Source organism: Archocentrus centrarchus, chromosome 14 (genome assembly GCF_007364275.1).
Source record: "Archocentrus centrarchus isolate MPI-CPG fArcCen1 chromosome 14, fArcCen1, whole genome shotgun sequence".
NCBI classification, from domain to species: Eukaryota; Metazoa; Chordata; class Actinopteri; order Cichliformes; family Cichlidae; genus Archocentrus; species Archocentrus centrarchus.
Window position 1 is genome coordinate 27,374,828 of NC_044359.1, and position 25,694 is coordinate 27,400,521.

The 25,694-nt window shown below is 41.7% G+C and overlaps 1 protein-coding gene and 1 pseudogene across 1 annotated transcript; both read left to right on the forward strand.

Annotated features, from left to right (window-relative positions):
- LOC115791482 (gametogenetin-binding protein 2-like) lies at window positions 1–5,823 on the forward strand (annotated as a pseudogene).
- A 1,010-nt stretch (window positions 5,824–6,833) lies between these two features.
- LOC115791844 (dehydrogenase/reductase SDR family member 11-like) lies at window positions 6,834–24,785 on the forward strand. The gene is given in 9 exon segments (XM_030746122.1): window positions 6,834–6,855; window positions 6,858–6,907; window positions 6,909–6,965; window positions 21,965–22,174; window positions 23,006–23,100; window positions 23,591–23,720; window positions 24,334–24,426; window positions 24,516–24,581; window positions 24,655–24,785. Coding segments are annotated over 9 exon segments (765 nt in total). The 3' UTR covers window positions 24,697–24,785.
- The last annotated feature ends 909 nt before the right edge of the window (window positions 24,786–25,694 follow it).

Below are 25,694 nucleotides of genomic sequence, written 5' to 3' on the forward strand. Positions count from 1 at the left end.
TTGAGTCCAAACTCATGGAAATGGATACCGCCAAATTCAATGTATCACAGCCTTTCATCATCCGTCGAAGCTCTCATTTCCCAGGTTGTTTTGCTAACTTAGCAGGTTAAATCTAGGTCAGTACAAATCCGTATCTAAGATTTTATAAAGCTGTATTTGTACGGTTATACATGCGGTTAATTTCAGCAAATGCCTGTTAATCAGCAGCGGGTCTTTGTTCTAGGTGGTCTTTCAGATAACTTGATGATGGTGTTGTTAGCCGATGGTGACCTGCAGCAGATTAGCATTAGCTCGTTGTAGCCTGTGCTCGTGTAAGGTTGATCAGCGACTTTGCTGTGCGTAACCTGCAGGTGAAACTGGAAGAAGTCATGGCACGCCTGGTAGCAATTTGCAGGGAAGGGGAAGACGACTACCCATTTCTGGCAAGACAGATCCCCTTTATATCGATGATACACTCACGGTAAGAACATTGTCTTTTTCTTTGGCCACAGTAAAAATGTCTATGAAGCTAGCAGCTGTTTTGCTGCACAGTTAAAATTCAAACCAACCAAGACACAATCGTGCTTGTGATTATGGTCATTTGATATGTATTCAAGTGTAACTGGGAATGTGGTTAAGCCTGACAGTCATCAGCATGAATCTCTGAAAAAATTACTACGGTGTGTTGTCTGTTGTTGTCAGATGGTGATGGATTTTTCTGACAGTGTAATGGATGTTGACAGCCATGAAATAAACACTTCACACTTGAAACAGTTTTCTGAGGTGAGTTTTACATTCTCCTTTTGTCCTAAAAATAATATTAAAAAAGAACTTGCCTTACTATCATGTACACAGGGATAGCTGAGAAGTTGTAGTTTGCCCTCATGTAACTTGTTAACAAAGTGGTGCTTCTCTGGCTCATAGTATCACTCCAAGTTGAAGCAGCAGGACTTGAAATGTTGCCCTGATGGTGACGTCCAGAGAGGTGTACAGTGCGTTAGCTCAGCTGGTGCCGTGCGTGGGCTGCAGACGGAGTGTGGAGCGCCTCTTCTCACATCTAGTGGAATCGGGGAACCCAGCCCTGGAGCCCCTCACTGTGAAACCCACAGGCATGCTTTCTGTCACCAAGACCTGTCTGGCAGATGTAAAGAAGCTCTATACCCTCTTCTACGTCCATGGGTAAGCTGGAGAGAACATAAGTCATATTGTGCTTTAATACAGGTCAGCCAAACTGAGTTGTGTTAATCAATATAAATCTTTAACTCTTATATGTATATGCAGGTCTTTAAGGTTCTAACAAGCAAATATTAGATGCTGGCAGGTTTTCTATTTAGTGTCAGTGATGATATGGATGTGTTTACAGTAACACTTTATTTAAAGTTTTTTTTTTTTTTTTTTTTTTTTTTTTTTACAGGGCTAAATTGAATGACAATGATTGACGCCATTCCGAAAAGTAAAAGAACAAACGCTGCCAGTTACACTCCTTAGACACAACACAAGCCTAAACCTCTGGGGTGAGTAATTGCTTTTGCTTCCATCTCTGTACTTATGAATGTGTTCTTTCAGCTGTTGTGGTTTTTGTTGTTTGTTTGTCACAAAGTGAAATAATTGAAAGAATAAAAGATGTATAGTAGACAAGACATTGTTTCTTCACCTTGGGCTATTTGTGAAGGGGTGCAGGCAAGGGGATGGATTTCCTGCATGGAAACAGATTAGCTTTCACTCCTTAGAAGGGTTAACCATCGATATCTCTGCAGCTGTCCAGTGCCATTTAATTTTGCACCAATCCAGCCAGCTCTCCCAAGTTTGTGTGTTTTTTGTTTGTTTGTTTGTTATAAAACGAAACAAAACAGTCATGTAGTGATGACGTTTACACTCAGTTTTTCCTATGAAAGTGTTTAAAGTCCCCAGTTACACTCATGTCTTACATTCTGTCGTATTGTGTTAGTATTGACAAGCTGTCAGTAGATGGTAGTTACTGTAAGTTTAAACTGTAGAAAACAAAACAAGCTAAATTGTGTCAACCCTTCTAAGGCTGATAATAATGCTGTTGTGAGAATCAAGCTGCTGTGATGTTGGGATGCTTGCAGAAGTAGCAATATTCATAATATGGATACTGGGAATTAACAGCCTCAGTCAGACATGATGGTGTAGTGTACATGGAAATAGAAGCTGAAGAGCTGGATTTGCCATTATGGAGCTCACTAATACAGAGTTAAAAGAAGAATGATGTTCTGTGTTTGCTACATGTGTAAATATGCAAACTGTTATAACTTCATCTCTGCTATTTCCAAAGCATTGGTTCCGCAGGTTTAGGAGCTCATAAGTGTGTGTTGGAATGACATCACTGTAATAACTGTATGTTACAGGGGAAGCTGGATGGATGTGTGGGGAGCTGATGTCTCAGGAGTGCAGGGATGAGGTTGTGCTCATTGACAGTGCCTGTCTTCTCGAGACGCTGGAGACGTACTTGCATAAGCACAGGTAATCTTTAACTATCATAGCATTTCTTTCTAGTATAATTTTGAAAGGAAATTAACAGCCTATTACTTATTGTCCTCAGGTTTGCACAGATTGTAAGAATAAAGTCTGAGGCATATAACATCTTGGTTGGGGAGGTAGACTGCAGGTAAAGAGAAGGGGTACTGTGCCGCGTTGTATGAGGGACTGTGCTGTTGCCCACACGAGCGCCACATCCATGTCTGCTGTGAAACAGACTTTATCGCTCACCTTCTCGGCAGGGCAGAGCCCGAGTTCGCAGGAGGCTATGAGTAAGTCATTATCTAAAATTCATTATTTGAATTCATTTTCTAACTTTTTAATGATTTCTAAGTTTAGCTGATTGTTTTGTTTTTTCCCTTAAGACGCAGAGAGAGACATGCAAAAACCATTGACATTGCACAAGAGGAAGTCCTGACCTGTCTGGGTATTCATCTCTACGAGCGGCTGCACAGAATCTGGCAGAAACTCCGAGCAGAGGAGCAGACCTGGCAGATATTGTTCCATTTGGGAATTGACGCACTACGCAAAAGTTTTGAGGTACGTATTGCAACCTGTTTATCACACAGTACACTGCAGCTGTTGCAACTCTGTGATAATGTCCTTCTTACTATACCTACAGATGGCAGTTGAGAAGATGCAGGGCATCAGTCGGTTAGAGCAGTTTGTGGAGGAGCTGTCTGAGGAGGAGAGAGCCAAAGAGCTGAAGCTGGAGAAAAAAGAGGCAAAAGCGAAAAAATCGACGCAAAAAACAAATGTGGCTTTGAAATATCTGAACAGGAGGCAGAGGACAAGGAGAAGAATATGGATGAGGTAATCCTGCACCAATAAAGAGTTTCTTTGCACCATGTTTGTCTTTGTTTTTCTGCAGCTACATCTCTTTGCCTCTCTCCCAGGGTTCTCTCTCGAGTCTGTGGAGAGCAGCTGCAAGGCCTGCGGTAGCCACGACGAGGAGGATGAAGCTGGATGTGACGAGAGCGTCGCCACTAATAGGAGCACTTCCTGTCGCTGCCCAGCCAACGCCAAACAAGGTTTAAAAAAATAAATAAAATGCACACAGATATCAATCCTGTATTTTTAAGGAGGCTTTTGGATAAGTAACATGGGTCCTTAGACCGCTCGAAGCTGGAAAGAAGGAAATGTTCTCATCTGTTCTCCAGATTTGTCAGCACACCAGCAACGGTAGTGACTGCGGCTACTCCTCGAGTATGGAGGGCAGCGAGACAGGATCGCGAGAAGGCTCTGACGTCGCCTGCTCTGAGGGAATCTGCAACCACGACGAAGCAGGTCAGAAGCACAAAGACGACTTAACCAGGAGTAGTTTAACGATAGTCTTTTAATGTATTTATTTAGTCTTACCGCAGGTTTTTATTTGTCTTCTGAAGGAGATGACCCAAACGCTCATCACTGTGCTGAAGACAAGGAGGAGGATGGAATAGACAGTTGTGTGGACTGCTGGCCACACTCTGAGGAAAACACAACAGTGCAAGAGTAAAAAGAAGAAAAGGAAGGGCAAGGGGCTCTGTGGCGATGAGGTGAGAAGAGAAAGTAGACAAATTTTATATGCTGTAGCAAAATATTCCTCACTTTTTACCCATTAATATAGTGCACATTTTTACAGGGACAAACAGGTGAAGGTTTCATGTCAGATGGGAACACAACAGGCAACAGTCCAGCATCAGCGCACACATGTCGAACCAAAGAAATCTTTTCCACCTTATGTGGCGATACGTTTGCCAGCATTGCACTACAGTTACCGTGGACGGTACATCAGAAAACCTCAGCCTTCACATGAGGCCTCCAGAGGCAAACATAAGCCTTGTGGAACTTCTGGTAAGTGAGAATATGGTAACAGTAGTAACTAATACTGAGGGCTTGCCTGATACCATTTTCAAGCTTTGGAGATTGGATGGTAATTATCTGCAAAAATATACAGTCAGACAGTATTACACAAATAACTTAAACCAAACTGCTGTGCTACAATCACTTAGAGAAAAAGTTGGAAGCAACACACCGTTTCTCACCCAGTTTACAATCTCTGCTGCTGTTTACCTCACTCTGAGCTACAGCAAGAGCCTCTTATACATTTTCTGCGAGGTGCAGAGTTTCAAAAATGATGCTAAGTTTGCAGCACTTATTATTACTGCTGTGAGCGAGGAGAATGTCAGGCAGATGAGTTTAGATGCTTAATATTTCCACAAAAATGACGTGCAGCCTGTAATTACCTATATTTTCCCCCAAATAGTGACTGACTTCACATGTGTACAGTTTCACTGCAGAGTGCCATGATCAGCCATCTCCAAAATTAATGCAAATTCATCTTAGACTACAGAGAGATGCCTTCCACCACCCACTTAAAACTGTCATGAACCTTAACTGTGCACATGCACACACACAGATTTTCTGTTTTGTTTTGCTTTGTTTTTTTAAGGCCTGTGCACCAGAGGTCCAGAGGACTAATGTCATCTGTTGCTGTGCTCTCTGCACTGTCAGGAAATTACACGAAAACCGTTCAGTCGATTTTTCTCAGATTTGTCAGAAACATTTAGTGGGGGGCGACAGGTAAAGTTTAGCTTGGTGTTCTGATTGGGTAAAATAGCAAATTTTCACACATTTTGCTTAATTGCAGGAAAAACTGTTCAATAACTTGTTTTTTATAGTTCCATAATTATTGGTAATAAAAATACCTGAATGTAGTTGATTTGGCTTCAATCACCTTAAGGGTACCCCTCATGAATGTTAATATATTCTGTAAAAATAGATTCACTGAGTTTGATTCTCTATGGGCCCCCCCAGGACCCCCCCAAATAGGGGGTAAAATCACTGATTCTAATACATTATTCTCAAATTGGTGCAAAAAAAAATCCATGATCTTGTTGTGACCTAGTGATTATTGCTAATAACAATAATTCTACCATTAAAAAAAAAAAAAAAAAGTTTCTCTGTACTAATCATCTTAACAACTGTGATGCTAGCTGCTCCTATCATGCTCAGGGTTTCTATCATCTTACCAGAACTATAAATGTCTGTGACCCTTTTTCAGGATTCAGGATTTGTTGAGCACCTTATGTCCTTATGTCTTTGTTCTGGGCTCTCATGTTCTCTATTCTGCTTGTGTTCTTAAAACAGGATGATTCAGAAGTGACTTCTGACGAAGAGAACTGTCTCACACAGGATGAAATCCAGGCATTTCTAGAAGAAACCAATCCTTCTACAACAACCGCCACCAGTACCCGACAGCTGCTGAAAGAGAAATTCACCAACTACTGCCGTGCCACTGAGCGGAATAAGCCAGTCTGTGGAAAGTGGTTCGCCACACCAGTGTCAACTAACGAACTGCACTAATGAATCTTCCTACTGGAGGAAAAAAAACACTCATGACCACTGCTGCAACATTATTAGAAAATATTTCTTGGAGTACCTTTGGTGTCTTGTTCGGTCACTTCTCCTTTATAGTAAATGTGATTCTTACCTTCTCTTTGTCATCTCTTTCTCTCTCTCTTTTGCACACCAACACACTTCTCATTCTTGGACACTTTCTTACTGTAGCTCTCTTTGACCAAGCCTAGCTATTTGTTGTTGGTCTTCTGTGGGGAATTGGGGTAAGCACAGTGGAATCTATAATCAAGCTTTGCAAGCTGTGACAGTAGGGGTAAAGTTTAAGAGTCTTATTTTATGGGGGTTTTTTTTCTACTTTGTTTCTCTTTGGTGACACTTCAGTGTAGTGATGAAAGTTATACCATTAAATGTGTACAGAAATTCTAAATATGAAATTTTACAGAGAATAAACAATCCATTTATAATGATTTGGGTGTGAGAAGAGCGCAATGTGCAGAATTTACTAAATAAAGATTATTTATTAATATGCAGTATGCATTTTGTGTTGGTTTTTTGCTAACAGTGTGGGAGAGGACACAATTTAACCTTAGAGGACAGTTAAATACTAAAAATTGTAAAGTTTAAGAAAAACTTCAATTTACAGGGAAAACCTGCAAACCGCCCTGTGGCGTTGTTTTAATAAAGTCCAGCAGGTGGCGGCATTGGACCACGCAGGAAGCTTCACAGGCCCGAGGGCTGAAAAAGAAAGTGGGAGGTGATGTGAACCAAACATTTTACTCACGCCAGGACTTTTCTATTTCGGCCCCAGGATCGTGTGGATCCGGGTGTATGCGCACTATCTCCTGCTGTCCTGGATGCTCCACAGATTCACACAGGAGGCTGAAGCTGCCTGCATCACTCATTTTGAATATATCGCACTAAAATAGCGGTAGTCCCAGCCGTAGGAACTTGAAACTAACGCAGGTAGAGGTGCAGCACAGGGGCGGCTGTTTTGTGTAGCTACAGTGCCGGTGGAGATGGAGCGGTGGAAAGGCAGAGTGGCCTGGTGACCGGCGCCTCGGTGGGAATTGGAGCCGCTGTAGCCCGGGCAACTGGTCCAGCAAGGCATGAGGGTTGTCGGCTGTGCCAGGAATGTCGACAAAATAGAGGTGGGTCATTTTAATTGAAAATATGAATTAATGTTGTAAAACAAGTCGGTTCGACTCAACGAGAGAAGCTAGCTCCGTTAAAACCACTGCACAGTAGCTACCGCTAGCTAACATCAGTTCAGCTAGAAACCTTTAGCCCCGGTGTTACAGCTAAATCGATATTATCTAATTGGTAAATGTAAAGACATAGTTTTAGAACATATTTTACCGAAATTAAATTAAAAATATCAAAGGGTCGTAAGAGCTGTAATAAATAGCTCTATTCCGACTACCTATTGTTGCCAATTTTCTATATTATTGCTGGGACATTGTTGTACTTTGGACTTCGACTCGGAGAAGTACCACCCATTAAATCAGACGGCGCAGTGATGCTCCTGTACCAGCATCACCCACACCCACCCACCCCCAACAGCCGGCCACACCCCTAATTCATCACATTTTCTATTATCCGTTTCCCTTCTGTGGGTTAATCTTCCCCGGAGAGGATGGGCAGCAGCTTTATTACGCTTAAGTGAGAGATACCAGTTAGGTGGTTGCTGTGTGTGACAGGAACCAGCCGAGGGGCTGTGGAAAAAGTCAGTGTCCTGATCGCAGGCTTCAGCCTTTTTCCACAGTGGGCTTAACAACAACAACAACAAAAGACGCTAATTATTTTTGTATTCTTTTGAAAAAGACCCATATTTACTTCTTACAGAGCCAGGAATAGATTTTACAAATCAGGTTAAACCCCTGATATATACAAGGGCCAAATGTTCTGTTGAACGTTAATTTCCCATTTAGATATCATAATTTAATGTAAACAGTGTAATAAAAATTAACCCAAAACATAGAAAAAACAACAGAAACCTGCATATCCGTGTGTTGGGTTTACTTGTTTCTTTTATTTTCATTTAGTTTATGTTAGAACAGTACATGTAAAATGAACGTCCATCCATCCATGGAGCCTGTCCCAGCTATCATAGGGTGAGAGGCAGGGTACAGGTTGCCATCCTGTCACAGGGCCATCACAGAGAGACAGACAACCGTTCACACTCACATTCACACCTATGGGTATTTAGAGTGACCAATTAACCCAACTGCAGTAACTGCATGTCTTTGGACTGTGGGAAGGAACCGGAGTACCCGCAGACACGGGGAGAACATGCAAACGCCACAAAGGCCCGGGCCAAGGTGGAATCAAACCTGGACCTTCTTCTAGCTGTGAGGCAGCAGTATCAACCACCACGCTGCCTCACAGCTAATTACATGTAAAATGATCATGTAATTAAAAAATAAAATCTTAAATATTCCACCTAAGCATGTTTTTGCTTCCATTTGGATACACACATCATGTTTTGGACCTCTGTGATTAATTATTGGTAACAAGAGGGCTTATATTACACCTGCTATGACTGTAAGAGGCCTGTCCCATTACTATTTAAGTAATATAATTAGTGCTGCTAGTGATTATGTTTGAACTTCACATGAACTCTGTGAACTGTGTCATCTGCATCCTGAACCTTACAATTAATTAAGAAGTGTATTACAATTACAGCGAATATTTGATTCAGAAATATTTCAGGTTTAATTTAGTGGTTGACAGATGCTCAGGCAGAAACTCTTTAGAGTGCCACCCACGCCTCCCCTGAGGCAGGTGTTGCAGGCCCTGTCCCACTAACGCTTTCTTAACTGTAACTGCTCCCTTTGTAACTTCAAAATTGAGAACTTCCCTGACTGTCTCAGGTGCTTCTAACAGCCTTTGGACTGATATGTTGTATTATAGAACTTGTTGTATTTTCAGTGAAAATCCAAAAGGATGTGACACTTATGCTTGCTCCCAAGTGCCTCAGTGCCTCGCTCCTGCTCCCAGCATCAAAATTTCATTAATCACTGATGTTCACAAACAGCCGGCCCCCAACACAACAAAGATTCAAAACATAACCTCCACGTAAGGATAACTAGACCAACACTGATGTTGGCTGAGGTAGAATTTTGCTAGTGGCAACGTTAACGAGTTAGCAAGCAAGCACGCAAGCATACAAGTTAAGGTTAGCCAGCTAGCTGCTACGTTGGGTATCAAGTCATTTCTCCACTTTAATACATAAACGACCAAAAGGGGTTTTAGCCATCAGGGTGAAAATGACAGTCAGCATCACTGGAAGGTGTTTGGCTTTTGCAGTCACATCCAACCTTGAGCTCTCATTGTTCTGGCTAATGCTAGCGTGCCTGCTGTAGGTCATAGACAGTATATTTTTGATGGTAGTGAAGCTAATGAAGTGCCATTATGAGTTGTTGAGCTGTTTTTGTGCCACCATGTTGGTTCTTTGAAACCAGAAGTGACAAACAGGGGGGTGGGACACCACACGCTCATTGGGTAACAACTTATGATTGACCAATTGTTAGCCGATGTGCATACTCTGGATGATTCTCCTTTTGGACTATAATTTACAACCCGGAACCTAAATCCATCTTTTATATACAGTCTATTCAGTTAGCCAGCTATCTGTAACCTAGCTATCCAACCCAGATACATGATATCATTATAATAACACTCTACACTTCACACTATAATAACACTTCACATCAGTTTTTAGTTGTTTTTTTTTTGTTTTTTTTCACCAAGAGTCCAAATAGTTTGCTCAACAACACCGTTGGCAGCAACATACTTTCAGAAACTTTTACGCGAGTATTGTTGCAACATGAGTTTAAGTAACTCTGATGACTTTGTTGTTGTGAAAGTGTGAATTGCAAGGGGACATACAGGTGATCTTATTTCTTTTAGTTTTCTAGTGCAAAAATGCCGTATTTCAGCCCAGTCTCATTTTCTTCATCACCTTGACTGCACACACACGTGTACAGCAGTATACGAGGAGGAAGAATTGTGTAATTAATGGCCTCTCGCCATTCATACTCTGCTCACATGGCCTCTGCTGTCTATAGTTAACTGCAGCCACTTCCTACAGCTCCTGTGTGACTTCTGTAAGACTGAAAAAAAGTCACAGCTTTTAAAATCTATTTGTCGCGTTCTTTAAAATAAAAATCACTGAAAGTTGAGAAAAACCCCACCTGACTCCCTCAGAATCAGCATATGTAATGAAGCCATGCAAAATTTTACCTTGATACTGTGAAAAGTTACAGGCCCTGAAAGTACACAGCTTTGGGTTGGAATTTGTGATGCTTGGATTGGGTGTAAAATTGTCAGGTGGGAGGTGCTCAGTGATTTGTCTGTGGAGTGACCCATCATCAAGGAATTGACTACATTACAGTCAGAGCAGTTTTCTCTGTTTCTGTTGTTTACAGTACATGGATACAAGCTTCAGCTGAGGGCTTTGAATATGAGGGTGTAAAGAGTGAAAGGTTTCCGTCTCTCTCATTCTATGTCAGATTCATCACTTGCACAAGACTTTAGAGTGTGTGCAAGATGAGGGACAAAGCCAGTATTGTACTCTCCCTGCTGTGTAAACTGGGATCTTGCTGTAGAACTGGTATGCTGCTAGTGGGAAATGCAATTGGCCATGTATCACAAAGCAATTGTTTTGAAGTCCTTTCAGGTTTTTATTCCTTTTACTTGGGGAAATAATCTTCTTATAGTGAGTATTTTCAATAGCAACATTCTCCCCCGTGGTAGAGCAGATAAAACAATGAGGAAAGCAAGAAGATTTTGATTTTCTGGGTAAACAAAAATCTGAGAAAGTGAAGTAGAGAGTAGTGGCAGCAGGATTGTTTTGTTGTCTGTGAAACTATAGTGTAGGCAGTAGGGGAGCGGCAAGCTGGAGGGAGACATGTGGTCACCATGGGCTTTGTGCAGGAATGGAGACTGCATCCAAGCAGCAGAAACACAGCTTTTCATTTACTCCAGTGAAATCTTTTAAGACCAGTGGGATAAGCTTTCATTTTGCTGGAAGGAGGATCTCCTAAAAGTGCACACGTGTTCTTTGAAGATGCAGAACGTTTAGAAGTGGTGCTGAACAAAGGCATAACGTATGTATGCACATCCAGGCGCTGCAGCATTTGATTCAGGTGGCGAGGAGGGGCACAAGCAAACAATCGTTACAGAATGATTTAGTTTGAGCTAACATCTGATGCCAAAGTAGAAGATAAATATACCTGCTGATTCACTTATTTTTAAGACCTCTGGGGCACTCACGCCCACATAGTCCATATGTTCATGTTACATCTGCTTACCTGGCACATTATGATGCAGTAGTAAAAAATACATTTGTGGGGAAAGGAATATGATTGCTAATCGCCACAAGAAGAAACACTCATTAAAACCCAAATCTGATCTCTACTATGCAGAGTTCTGTTTTATTAAGGTGACTTTATATTTGGTAGCTAAATTTGGTTTCATAAATTAAATGTTTTGGTGCATTTTGGAACATTCTTACTGCAAGTATGTGCAAATGATATAGCTTGCTCTGTGGCTAATTGTACTAAAATCTTGGAGCAGAGACTTCTTGGACAATCTTGTAGTCTGTTAGTTAACACTAATTAGCAGGTATCTGTGTCTGTGCATTTCCCTATATAGACTATTGATGTGACTTCCTAAACAAGCTTGCAACCTTTGCTGATAACTTAGCACCCAGTCTGTCAAAAATATGCCTACTTTTGCATCCAAAGTATGCTAAAGTCAAGGCCCCCAAAACGCAATCCTACAAACCAGTGGATGGCGTCATGATGGTGATGTTCACCTCTTACATACAGTCATTGGTCTTATCCCAGGCTAATTCCAGAACTAACATCTGCCTCTCTATAATATACACTGCTCAAAAAAAATTAAAGGAATACTTTGGGGGAACCTAATGGGGAAAGTCATGCTGGATATCTGTACTGATATGGATTGGGTAATATGTTAGGAACATAAGGATGCCACATCGTGTCCTGGGGCATCTCCTCCCAGATCTGGACAAGGGCATTACTGAGCTCCTGGACAGTATGAGGTGCAACTTGGTGGCATTGGATGGACCAAAACATAATGTCCCAGAGGTGCTCTATTGGATTTAGATCAGGTGAGCCTGGGGCCCATCAGTGGTGTCTAATTCTTCAGCCTTCAGGAACTGCCTACATACTCTCGCCACATGAGGCCGGGCATTGTTGTGCACCAGGAGGAACCCAGGACCTACTGCACCAGCGTAGGGTCTGACAGCGGGCCCAAGGATTTCATCCTGATACCTAATGGCAGTCAGGGTGCCATTTCCTAGCCTGTATAAGTCTGTGCGTCCCCCCATGGATATGCCTCCCCAGACCATCACTGACCCACCACCAAACCAGTCATGCTGAATGATGTTACAGGCAGCATAATGTTTTCCACGGCTTCTCCAGAACCTTCTGTGTCTATCCATTGTAAAAATCACCCGGCGCCAGTGGTGAACCTGACAATTCTGATATTCTATGGTAAATATTGGGCTCCACGGTGCTGGGCAGTGATCACAGGGCCCACTAGAGGATGTCGGGCCCTCAGGTCACCCTCATGAAGTCTGTTTCTGTTTGGTTAGAGACATTCACACCAGTGGCTGCTGGAGGTCATTTTGTAGCTCTGGCAGTGCTCATCCTGTTCTACGGCCCTGTCCAGCTCTCCTACAGTAACTGTCTGTCTCCTGGAAGCTCCTCCATTCTCTTGAAACTGTGCTGGGAGACACAGTGGTAATGGCACGTATTGATACACCATCCTAGAGGAGTTGGACTACCTGTGCAAACTCTGTAGGATCCTGGTATGGCCTCATGCTGTCATGGTGCTTCACACAAAAGAGGACTCACTTGCTGAACATGGAGAAAAAGTTTCACAGATTTATTGACACGCTGATCCGTCTGAGGGCTCACATATACACACTGTCACAGTCTCCAGAAAAGGTCCAAGGCAGTTAAAATCTGCACAGAGAGGAGAGTAAAATCCATGAAGCACCAAGGAAGCAGAACAGATTTGACTGGAGGCCGCCGTTCATGCCTTAGCTGACACAACTATCTGTCTACATCTGAGAGTTTCCTTCAGCTTTAACTAGCCCGCCATAATCAGCACACACGAGCAACAGGTGAGTACCAGGGTTATAATTTTGGATTTTACATTATAGTTTAGTTTTAGTTAGTTTTTACTTTTTTTTTCTCTAATTCAGTTAGTTTTAATTAGTTTTCAGAGAGGTTTTGCTTGTTTTTATTAGTTTTTATTTTTGGTTTCATGCTTAGTTTTAGTTAGTTTCAGTTAGTTTCAGTATTAGTTTTAGTATTTTCATACCTGATCAGGTGCAAGATTCAAGGCGCAAAAGTGACTATTGTGTAATAATGAAAACTTGACAAAAGATACAGTTTAAAGAAATATAGTCAACAACCAACTGTTCACAAGACATGCTAAATTTGTGTAATATTAAGGACACACATGAGCATCAACAGGGAGAAACAAAGAAAAACATGAACTCCCAAACTCAATAAATTCTACAATAAACTCCACAATAAACTTCAGCATCAGTGCAGCAGATTAATAACGCCTACATGTGGTGTTAAACAAAAACAAACTCTTTGAAGGAGTCAAAGGTCAAATCCATCTGCATCCTGATGTTCTCACCACCTGAAGCTGCTTCTGTTTTGGAGCTAGCTTGGTTAGATGCTCGCTAATTAAACCTGCAGGGTCTTTGCGGCCTCTGTACACAACCTACAGAAGTTGCCGACCTCATGTCCGCATTTATGCTTGTGTAGCTGGATTGTGTGTGTTAATTACCTTGTGGTCGTGTGCAGGTGTTTGTACTCAAAGAACCTCCATACGGGACGGCAGACCGCAGCCATTACTTTGCGGACCAGCGCGGTGAGCGCACGCGCATGCGCACTCACACAGTTGTCCTGTGGCGCTCCCAGCTTAAACTCGGAGAGCGGAAACAATGATTTCATATCAATCCACAAGGCTTAAAAAAAAACCCAAAAAAACAAGTAAATGAAAGTCAGTTTATCGATAATTTCAGTTAGTTTTAGTTAGTTTTGTAAACTCACAATTCAGTTTTAATTAGTTCTCGTTTTTTTCCTTTTAATTATAGTTTTTATTTATTTCAGTTAACGACAATGTTTTTTCAATTTCAGTTTTCGTTATTTCGTTCGTTTTCGTTAACTATAATAACCCTGGTGAGTACTTGACCAGCTGGTGGTGCAAACGGGACAGACCACCTCTGCATGAAGGTAAACAACTACAAGACATACCCGCACAACATACACATAAATTGCGAGAGAGAGCGAAAGCAAGCCAGCCAGGAGGACTCGAGGATCGTGACACATGCTACCAGCAGCGACACTGACTCTAGCAAAACTAACAAAAAAAAAAACAGTCAGGAAAGATGAGGAGGGGATAAATGTCAGTGTCCTCCACCTGTAAAACCATTCTTGTTTTGGGGGTTGTCTCATTGTTGCCCCTCTGGTGCACCTGTTGTTATTTTCATTAACACCAAAGCATCTGAATCTGATTAACAACCCCCTCTGTAACTTACTGACCAGATCAATATCCCAGAAGTTTAATTGACTTGATGCTACATTCTGATTAAAAAGGGTTCCTTTGGCGCCAGGATGGCTCAGGGCGTGAGCAGGCGACCATGTATGCCGCTTGGCTGTGCGCCCGGTGCAGGTTTGAGTCCCAGCCTGTTGCCATTTGCCGCGTGTCTTCCCCTGTTTCTCCTCCCAGATTTCCAGTCTGTCTCCACTGTTGAACTATCGAATAAAGCCAAAAAAGGCCAAAAACAAACTTTAAAAAAAAAGGGTTCCTTTAATTTTTTTGAGCAGTGTATTTGTGCAGAGGTCCATTTGAAGCAGATGAAGTCAAACCCAGACATACAGGCTGCTTTTGAAGCATTGAACAAACGAGGCACCTGTCAAAAATCAAAGCCTTGGCAGCTGCAATTTTAGATCAGATAAATTTAGCAAACATGATTTGTGGCTTCTAGTGCTGAACAGATTGATGGAGGGTTTTTGTTTGTAAGAGATGCCGCAGGGATTCTGCTTAAAGTATCCCCAAAGAATATAATCTAGGTTTAAAAAAAAAAAAAACAATTCAGCTCAGCAGAAGAAAAATGTTCTGGGATTAGAATACTGAGAATATGAAGTATAAAAGGCAGATTATGTATATTTCTTCATTGGGACTGTCAGAACAGATAGCCAGTGGAGATAATGACACTTGAATAAAGTGCTTTCATTCAGTTTTAAGGCTTTGTCCCAGTGATCCAACACACTTTATTCCATGGGCTTATAACAAATGGGTGTCTGACTCACTGCTTGTCGTGCAGCTCTGCACAAAACAGTAGCCTCTACACGTCTGCAGACTTTCTGTCTATTGGTTGCTTAACTGACCTGAGCATCTTTTATGTGCGTGAGTAAATCCTAATTTAAAACTCAAAGCTCTTGGCGGGTGAGCCCGAAGGTTAATTTCAGACATTGGCTGACCTGCTTCAGCACGGTGCTGATTCTGAAGGAGGTAAAAAGGTGCTCAGTCATGCTTCTAAAGCTGAGGTGGCACAGAAAAAAAGCAATCACTGTCTCTCTGTCTGCAAATCTGAAGCTGTCTTGACCACCTCTTCTAGGTTGTGTCTGGGCAAGCCATCCTATTGTTTCACAGTGAATAGATTTTACTGCAGAAAGGATTTGAAGTGGGTCAGGTCAGACAGCTTTACCTCTTTGTCTAAAACCCTCTGCCTCACTTTGCATTTCTGGCCCTGTTCTAGTGCAAATTCTCCTTCTTTTCTTGGAGTTTTAGGGCAAACTATATAGTTAGATAGCTGTTTAAGTATATTTCCAAAGCTTCAATTAGTAGCAGTGTAGTACTGCTATCTTCCCCTTCACATTTTTTGCTTTTTCTCCCAATATCAAATTTCTCCTGAGATCATCAAGTTACCTCACAGCTCCTTCAGCTTGCAAGCTTTTGTCTTACCCATGCAGAAAGATTTTCCACTGACTGCACATTTTCCACTTGAGCTGTGAGCTGACAGAGACGTATACCTAATTAATAAACCGTGTTTCCATGGATTCAGACCCCAACCCCCATGCCTTCCAAGAGGAGCAACATTGACACAGGCACAATAAATAAGAGCATTTCCTCATGTAGGAAAGCAGCAGTCCAAACTGCAGGTAGATGCAGATTTCTGAATAAAGATGGGTGACACGGATATGAAATCAGTCTCTACTCTAGTCAGAATTAGTTTTAAAACCAATTTTCACTTATTGCATACTGGCAGGCTTTTGTGCAGTCTGTGAGAGAAGACTGAACATGAGACCTCTATTACCCTAATACATTATTAAAGCATTACTGAAACACAACCAGTATTCCTGCACGTTAATTAAAAACAGCCTTCTGCAGTTGCATTGTTTCTCGCTGCTTTGTATAGATTTTTGAAAGCTCTTAATTTTCTTAATTTCTTCGAGATTTGTTGGGTCTAAAGCAGTTAGAAGTCTGATAGATCGAGGCAGCTCAGTGACCCCTGCGGGCCTTCCTCCCTGCACCAACCACTGTGCTGTCCTCTCTGTGCTTATCATCCTTCCAGGTGTGAGGTTTAATGGCACTGACATTCCCTCCCTGGGTTTCCTGCTGTGATAGGTGGAGCTCTTCCTGTCCCAGCTTGCTCTGTCCTGTCAAAAACTTGCAGGAATGCCCTTTTTTTTTTTTTTCTGCATGCATGACGTGAAATTGTGCACGTATGTATTTGTATGATGAAATCTGATGCACAAAGGTGTTGAAATGTCATGTGAATGCCAAGTGCAGCAGTAGCAGCAGGAGAGCACTTGTGAAGTGAAGATCATAGAATAGAGTGTGTTTATGAAGCTGTGTACTCCAAATCAGTGACAATGCAAGTTCACCAAGTTCCAGCTTTTGGGGGTGGGGAAGGGGGTTGATGCGAAAGAATGCAAATTGGATTGTTTTCGCTTCATCAGCAGCCAAACTGGATTTGTAATTGGGCGTTTGTCTGATATTAGAGGAATTTTATGGCTGCTCTAAGCTCATATGCTGAATAGGCCAGGCTGGCCCACTGTGAAAGTTTTTGTGTTGGATCAGCTCCATCTCTGAGACTCTCCTGTGTCTGTTTTTTTTTTTTTTGTTGTTGTCTCCTCTGGGCTTAGGTCAGCAAAAACTCTGCATGCATAGTGATGTGGTTCATAGCCAGCATCAGGGTGGCAGTGAGAGCAAAGTTGCCGTAACGACAGCCCCAGTCAGGTGCACAAACAACCCATCACATGAACTGGAGAAGAAATGTGCATGGAAGCTTTACGCCCTCAGCATGTTTCAGCTACAAACAAGAGAACTGGAGAGCCATTTTTAAAATCATATGATGCCCTTGTGAATATAAGAATAAAGGCTGGATTTTGTAGTTATTTATTATTGAAATATTGTTAAAAAGTGTCATCCTCAAACTGTTTTCAGAGTTTTAAAGACCTGTTTCTGACTTCTCCTGGGTATTATGACTTGGGTTTTTCAAACTAAATCTAACCGCACTGGTTGCACCAGTTTGTTACTCAATACCTGGCTGCCTGCACCACCTTTAGCATGTCAGGGTTATAAAAGCCTTTTTTTTTTTTTTAAAGAGCCAGATCCTCATACCAGACGACAGTGGTCATGAACATGTGATCACTGATTATATATTTGTTTATCTGATACTATATTACGTTTGAAATGAAAGTCATTTGTACTCACAGCGAATACACTGTGACATTATTCCAAAGCTCTGGGAGGCATTTTCAGCTACTTCGTGGACATCCAATGCTGGGAACTCCCCAGCATGTTGGTGAGTTACTAAGAAAAGGTGTAATTATTTTTCTTATCTCCGTGTCTCGATTAGACTATTCTACAAGAAAAGCACTATAAAACCACCCCATTCAACCTTTAGACCTTTTAGTGGCAGCACGAACACAAGATAATTGCACAACCGTCCTTTCCTACCCCTGCTGCAAACCTATTATACAGCCTACTGTCACCCTTGACCCTACAGTCAGTATGGTTGAACTTAAGTGTATTTTCATGTCACACAATAGTAGTTAAGCCGTATAATGAGTAACAGCTCAGCAAATTTAAATGTCTCAACTAGATTTGTACTACAAGTGAATTTTTTATGGCAAATCCAAATATTGTTTTGGCTCTCTGGTTTCCACGGATGGATGGATGGATTTCTGTGATTGGCCGGATTTTTCTTTGAAACTTGCACATGAAATCTTGTGCTGCTGTTCTTATACTGCACACTGAAAACTGAGTGTGCTTTGATACGCTTTTGATAAGCTGCTTCAGGATGCATTTAGTCTTCCTCTCTCTCTCCTTCTGTTTCACTTTCTGCCTGCCAACCCTCTCTCCCTCCATCCTTCCCTCCTTCTGAACACTTTTTGTCATCACTGGACAACAGCCTCTGTAATGAGGATGAAAATGCATCATGACAGGCTAAATTGCTTTGCGTGTCACCCAGGTACTTAAGAGATGGGACATGAAGGATGAAGAGGGGAGGGTTTACTGACTGAATTATAGCTGCATTACATCTTTTTTTTTTAGCCACCTACCAGAGGAGCCACAATGCTCAATAACACAATCCCACATTTGTATAAGAGAACTACTGAGTCAACCTGAGACTAATCTAATTTCTCAGCTCTCTCAGCTCGTGGCTGCTGCCTTGTGCTATTGATCTGGCTCTCCACTTATAGCTCGTCTTTCCTTCAGCCCTTTGGCATCTTTATTTTTATCTCCTCTGAGCTGCTTTGCTGCTCTGTTTTACACCAGTTCCACTTGAGTGAGTGAATGATTGATAAATGTGGTGTGGGACAATGATGGTCCTTCACTGCATTGTAGACCAGCCTCCTGCAGGGCTTATAGGCCATGCATGTGACCGTGTGGGCTTTTACATGTACAGTGCTGCAGAGCTCTTTGTAAATATATGACTCAAATGATCTGTTATATCATATTTTATTGTTCAAATTGTTATTGGTACATCTCGCCATTTTGCTTATATAAACCTGTATTATCAGTTACATTAATGCACTTTGCTTGGCTTTTAAAGGATTGCTCATAGAGGACCAATAGCAATTTTCTTGGCTAATGCCGATTCTGATTTTCTTTCTAAAAAGTGTAACTGATATCATACACAAACAAAAATCTAAATTTTTTTCAATGCAAAATATTATTTTCATAATACAATCCCAATTCCAAAAAAGCTGCAAAGCTGTGTAAAATGTAAATAAAGCCTAATGCAGTAATCATCTAGTCTGCAGGCTGGCCAGTTCAACTGTGACTCTTCTATTATGAAATCGGCTAAATCCAGTCCCTTGACAGTCAATTGGTGCATCTCTAGTAAAATGTTTTAAACTTCGTAAATATTATCCAAAGAAACATACCACCGCCAGGACACCTTGTCCTAAAAATACTTGGCTTTCGTTCTGTTCTGTGTAACATAACTGCTGGCTGTTATTGTCATGGAGCTTTCTTAGCCTGTATCTTTAAATTTCTGTTTCACCACATGCCGAAGTATATTTCTCTTTTTTTGATTGTGATAAATGAATGTTGGGTTTTCCAGCTATGCTGCTGCTGCTGCTGCTGCTGCTGCTGCTGCTGTGTTTTCAGACCTGGTTGCTTATCTCCAGGACAGCATGCTGTATTGCTGTAGGTGTGGCCAGTATGAGGGCTGGTACTGACCACAGCCATGTAGCTCGTGCCAGAACACACCCACATACACAAACACACAGAGATTCACAGCCTGAGACTTCCTGCCATTGGACCAAGATCACAGCCGGTTCATTCTGTTGCTCCCGCTTTCAGCCACAGTAATGCAACTAATTCCCCCTCTCTAACAAAAGACTGGCCCTGCTTCCCCTTTACATTAACTTCCACAGAGCCTCTCCAGCAGGCTCTCTGCCTGCTCATTCCTGCCTGAGGGCCAGTCCCTAAAGGGACTCAGGCAAGTGTGCTCAGATATTTGACTTTAAAATCATTGTAGCAATGAAACAGACCACACCTGACCACAAGTAATGTGCAAAAGGGGGAGGGTTCACCTGTCTACAACACGAGCAAAAGAGTTGCTTGTAATGTTTTCAGTGGTTTAGCATTTTGACAGCTTTGTTCGGGTAATGCCTTCTCTCTGGATAATCCAAGTTAAACGGCTTAGAGGACGAGCAGTGAAATCTGCGGGCTCCCACGTGTAAGATAGGGTGCATTCACTCTATTATGCATTTCAGAGAAAAACGTCAAAGTGATCTCTCAATCCAATTTCATCCTGATTATAAAGAAACAGGCTTTACTGAGTTCTTTAAAGGGGAATCATGTTCAGACGATGTACCAGGAGTCACAATATAGTCGTATAGCCACTGCAGATAAGTTACTCACAAGGTCTGCTACATTTTGGTGCCCTAGTCTGCTGTTTTTAATCATTTCTATTCTTACTATGTCCTGCTATGACCTGATAAAGGTGCCTTACATGGCATCAGGGCACCATGTTATAAGATGCATCATATAAGGTTTTGTGAACATTGAACTATGAGAAGATGTGTGTCTTATCTTTACAACATGCTCTGCTTGTAAAGCGTGGTTCATTTGGGGGAGGGACACAAAAGTGTGATTAGAGCTTTATTGGCTAATGATGTATTTGGGGCAGGTGATATACTTTTAGGGCAGTAAATTCTCCTCTAAGCATTGGGAGTGTTTAAATAAATGGTCACACACTCAGCCTGCTGTGTGGCTGCTCTGTGTTTTGGGTCTCTTATCTTCTCTCTGGTGTAGAAGTTGGTATCGCTGCCAGGGCTTTGATGGATTTCTTCTTGCATGGTTGTCCAACAGTACAAAGTGACTTATCTGGAAATAAACCCCTTTTGTTTCCTTATGTGGGACTGAGACCAAAACCAACACTGACTGTTGATTGTTCACATCAGTGAGTCCCTATCAGGGGCGCTTGTACCCCGAACAGTTCTTCTGCAGTTGCCACAGTGAATCTGAAAGCTCATATAATTAAACTTAGTAAAAAGAGAGGTTAGCATTTAATTAAACGTATGCATATATTTGTGTTAGATAAGAAAATAATATGGATGGATTAACATTTGAAATAGTGTATTTTGTACAGAGAGTTCAAATAGACCATGTAGAATGAGCTCTGAAGCTAATGAATAATGGTTGAAATTGGTAGTTGAGAGTGACAGATAAATAGTTAAATTAGCTTAAGAAATGGCAAAGTTGCTAAAACATAAAAGCTAAAAGTAAAATAACTATGCAAACTTGAGCAAAACATTTGAAGTTGAATTATCATTTAATGACAGGTTTATAATCCAGTCATAAAAACATATTGAATTTTAGAGCATTTTATTTGCATTATCTGACAAATATGGTTTGATGTCTGGGTGATTTACTAATAGCTAGTCCAAGAGGTTTGTTCTCCAGTGAATTAGTAGGTATCTATATCTGTGTGATACACCTGTACCTGCAGTTTATCGAGGCAGCTTGCTAACCAAGCTTGCTGGCATTGGCTAATAGCTTGGCACTCCACCCTCTTGTCCAAATATGGTCATTTTCGGCTTCTCTGAAATATGAAAAATTTGCATACCTGTGCAGTTTTAAACATTTAATCCTTGGCATTATAGTGCTGTGCATCATCGCGGTGTGCCACCTGCCCCCCACCCCTGCTGTCTCTGTCTGACTGGCACCCAGAGTGAGACATCAGGTGACCGGTGCAGCTGTGCCTGGCAGGGGGATCTGTGTCAGTTTGTATCATACACCGACAGTGGTGGACAGCCAGCTGACCTGGTTGGAGTGCAGCCTGCTTGACCTGTAGCGAGCTCAGCCTGGCTGTATCAGTGCAAAGCTGGCTTCTTGCAATGAGGGGTCATGATTATGATTTTGGTAGAAATGAAATTTCAGTTAATATGCTTTTTTTGTGTGTCTCTCTGCTCTTTCTGTTCCTGAGTGGGTGGAGTGTTTGATCTAATCTTAGTTGTGGTCCTGAAAGTTAATCATTTGTCCATTAATAGTATTTGATATTTTGCGTTGATTATTCTTCAATAAATATATCAGTGGAGTCAAACTGGGTATGATTTGTGTTTTTCAGAAGCTGGCAGCAGAATGTCAGAGTGCAGGCTACAGTGGCACGCTGATCCCTTACAAATGTGACCTGTCCAATGAGGAAGAGATCCTATCCATGTTTTCAGCCATCAAGACGCTGCACAAGGGCGTAGACGTATGCATCAACAATGCTGGACTGGCCCACAATGAACCTCTGCTCAGTGGCAGGACAGAAGGCTGGAGGAACATGATCGATGTGAGTGGATCACTGACAGTAATATTAACGCAAGCAAGCTTGAGCGTACACTTAGAAAAGGGAAGGTTAGAGCTTCCCCTAATGTGATATGACTTTGATTACTCCTCTTAAACAGTGAAGCAGAGGGAGATGCTGAAATGGTTGCTGAGTATGAGTCCAAGTCTTGTGTTGTTCAAAGCATTAAAGCAGATATGTGTGGCTACATGAGCGCACATACACACTGCTCCCTCCCCTCACAAAGGCTGCTTCATTGGCTCTGGGGAGAAGCTCTGGCACAGCAGAGGCCCGCTAATGAAAGCCAGCACTATGTCTGTTGTTGAGACTTTTTATTCATTGAGCTCTTGACCACTGAAGACCCCCTACTCTGAACTCTGTCTCCAGAGTCCAGCATTTGTAGCACTTGCTCATCTGTTGTCATGGCAGCCCACGTGAACGTGTACAGCAGTGTATTTTTAGCCTGTATTTAATCTGCACACTGACCTTGTTTGGTCACCCCCCCCCCCCCCTCCCCCCCACCCCCCACCCTGTATTGCATCCTGGTGGTAACCTGTTCTCTCTCAATGTCACCACAGAAGCAGTTTAGAGGCTACAAGCTGGACAGGAGCAGCGGGTTCAGATGGTTTAACACACTGACCCAGTGAACATCAGCCCGCTTTCATCATTGGCCGTTCTTACTGATAAAATACAAGCAGCTTTCACAATAGATACTCATTTGTTTATTGAGCTGCTTCTGTTTTTTAAGTGGTGCTGGAATAGTTTACACACTGATTTATGAATACATGCATACTGGAGATTATTCTAAAGCTAAGGTGTGTTCACCTTCCACTACAGGTGAATGTCTTAGCCTTGTCCATCTGCACCCGTGAGGCATACAAATCAATGAAGGAGAGGAATGTGGACGATGGCCACATCATCAATATTAATAGGTAAGCTATACAAGGAACGTGCAAATCTAGGAACAAAGCTATAGATTGATGTGAAAATAGCTCAGCCAGTTTGTTCTAGGTGATTTTAATCCTGCAGGCATTAAGTAAAGCCAATTTTAAGCCCCATCTGGCACATTTTGGTTGTAGAGCAATGCAAAGAACACACACGTGTTAAACTGAAAACTATATATAGACTTAGTTCATTAGCATTGATTTTTATCAATGTAGGCTTTCTTAGAATCATTTTCTTTGAAAATGGGAATTTGAAATATATTAACCGTCACTAGTATCTTTTTGTTTAAGAGCTATAGCTCTGTGAGCGTTTCAAGGCTACGGAAATGTTATGTGATATTAAATGGGCTGAAATAGTGAGGAGGTTGATGCATTTAAAAGAACACCGCAGGAAAGTCAGAGAACGCAGTTACTTAGTGTTGAGATGCAGAATGCAATTACTGGCTCATATGTCTTTCTCATCTTTCTCTCTCTTCAGTATGGGTGGGCACCGAGTGGTGCCAAGTGCTGATGAGCACTTCTACTGTGCCACTAAATATGCTGTGACTGCTCTGACTGAAGGAATACGGCAAGAGCTTCGAGAGGCAAACACTCACATCAGAGCCACGGTGAGTGAGCTGTTGCATTACAGTGCAGAGGGTTGTCTTTAGCCTGTGCTATTGGCAGAACACAGGATCACATCAAATGAAGTCCTGGATAAAGTGGGCGTGTCAGCACCTCCCTAAAAAACGTCTTAAATACACATTTACTAATAAAAAGCCTTAAAAATATGACATTGCATTGAATTCAGTTTGTTAAATGTACATGGGCAGAAACACTGAAGATGATGATGATGATGACCTTGCTAGCCAGCCTTCTTGTTGCTCTGTGAAAATGTTTATTACCAGTGGCTGGAAATACTTACGAAATTAACTGCACCATATGTTGAAGTTGTTTCCTCTTTGGAAAATCTGAACACTGTTTAGGACAACAATCATCATTTTGTTTTTTCTTTAATAAAATGTGCTCTTAGGTTCAGCCAGATACTTTGATTTTTACCCTTCTTTTCATTTTTAACTGGCTCACGTGTTTTATGTTTACATAGCAAATTTTGTATTAAATTTAATTTGCAGTGGTAAGTGTTAATTTTGACTTTTTCATACGTGTGGAGACATTGTAATTAGATCATATCTGCACGTGACTGTAAAGAGCAAATTTGTCGTTCATTGTCGTACCCTGCAGTGTATATCTCCTGGAATAGTGGAGACAGAGTTTGCCTTCCGACACCACAACAGTGATCCAGAAAAGGCAGCTTCAGTGTACGAGAGTATGAAAGTAAGACTGCGCACTTCGCGGAGAGTCAACAAATGTGAAATTACCTGCATACTGTTGCACTAATAAAGCCTTTTCTCTCTGCTCTGCAGTGTTTGAAAGCAGAAGACATAGCCAGTGCAGTCACATTTGTCCTCAGTGCCCCTCCTCATGTCCAGGTATTTCTGTCACTTTTACAGTGTTGAGCCGTAGTTGAATGGTGGCTGATTTCTGTGTGTTTTCTGTTGTCAGATTGGAGATGTGCAGATGAGGCCAGTAGAGCAGGTGTCATAGCAGCAGAAGAGGAGGAGCAGACAGACAGACGGCACCATGGTGACTCCTTAGCAGCCTCTGCTGGGCGAAGAAGGTGGGGGTGGGGTGGGAAGGGTATTAAAAAAAAAAAAAAAAAAATCAACTACAGCTGTGTTGGGTCTGCAAGGGAGATGGTCAAAGAAGGCTGAAGCCTTAAGGAGTCTGTCCAATGAAATGAAGGGTGTGGACTTTGTAAACCACTACAAAAATACTACTGAATGCAGCAAACTGGCATGTGTGAATTACTGGGCTGAACTGAGCCGACTCCAGACTACAATAGGAACAAATAGAGAGAGTTGCTGCTGTGCTGTGTGGTCATCTGCTTGGCCATCACTTCAGAGGGAAGCGTATGCCATTGATTGCACGATTTTTTTTTTTTTTTCCCGTTTTTGTTTTTGTTTTTATAGGTTATATGACATATCTTTTTGAAATTAAATTGAAAGAGTAATTGCTGTTTATAAGAGATGAGTTTTTGGTTTTCATTTTTCTAATAAATATTTTAACCTTTTAATTATAGATAGATGTGGGCTCATATTAACTAAAACGTAGATAAGGCTAAAGAAGTCGTACCCACAGCAAGTAGCCATAAGCAGTCTGTGCGTCCTTCCACCCTGACTACCTGTGTGTTTTCACAAACACGTTTAACACATTCATTCCAAACATATTCATATTCAGCATATTCCATAAGGAGAGATACCCCTGTACATGAGGCTTAGGGGGGGGTTCTCCGGTTTTGCCTGTGTAATTTCAGATATTCTGCACTTTGGATTCATTTGTGAGGAGTTACAAGAAGGAAACACTGGAAACTTATGTAGTGGAGGAAACTAACTCTGTGCACATGTATTACTAGAACCATGTACCCTTCTGTTGGAGCTTTCTCATTAAATGAATAAATAAAAAGATGCCCAGAAGTTATATTTCTGTTTCTGTGGACTTTGAAACAGCTTTTATTACACCTTACATGACATACAACAGCATGA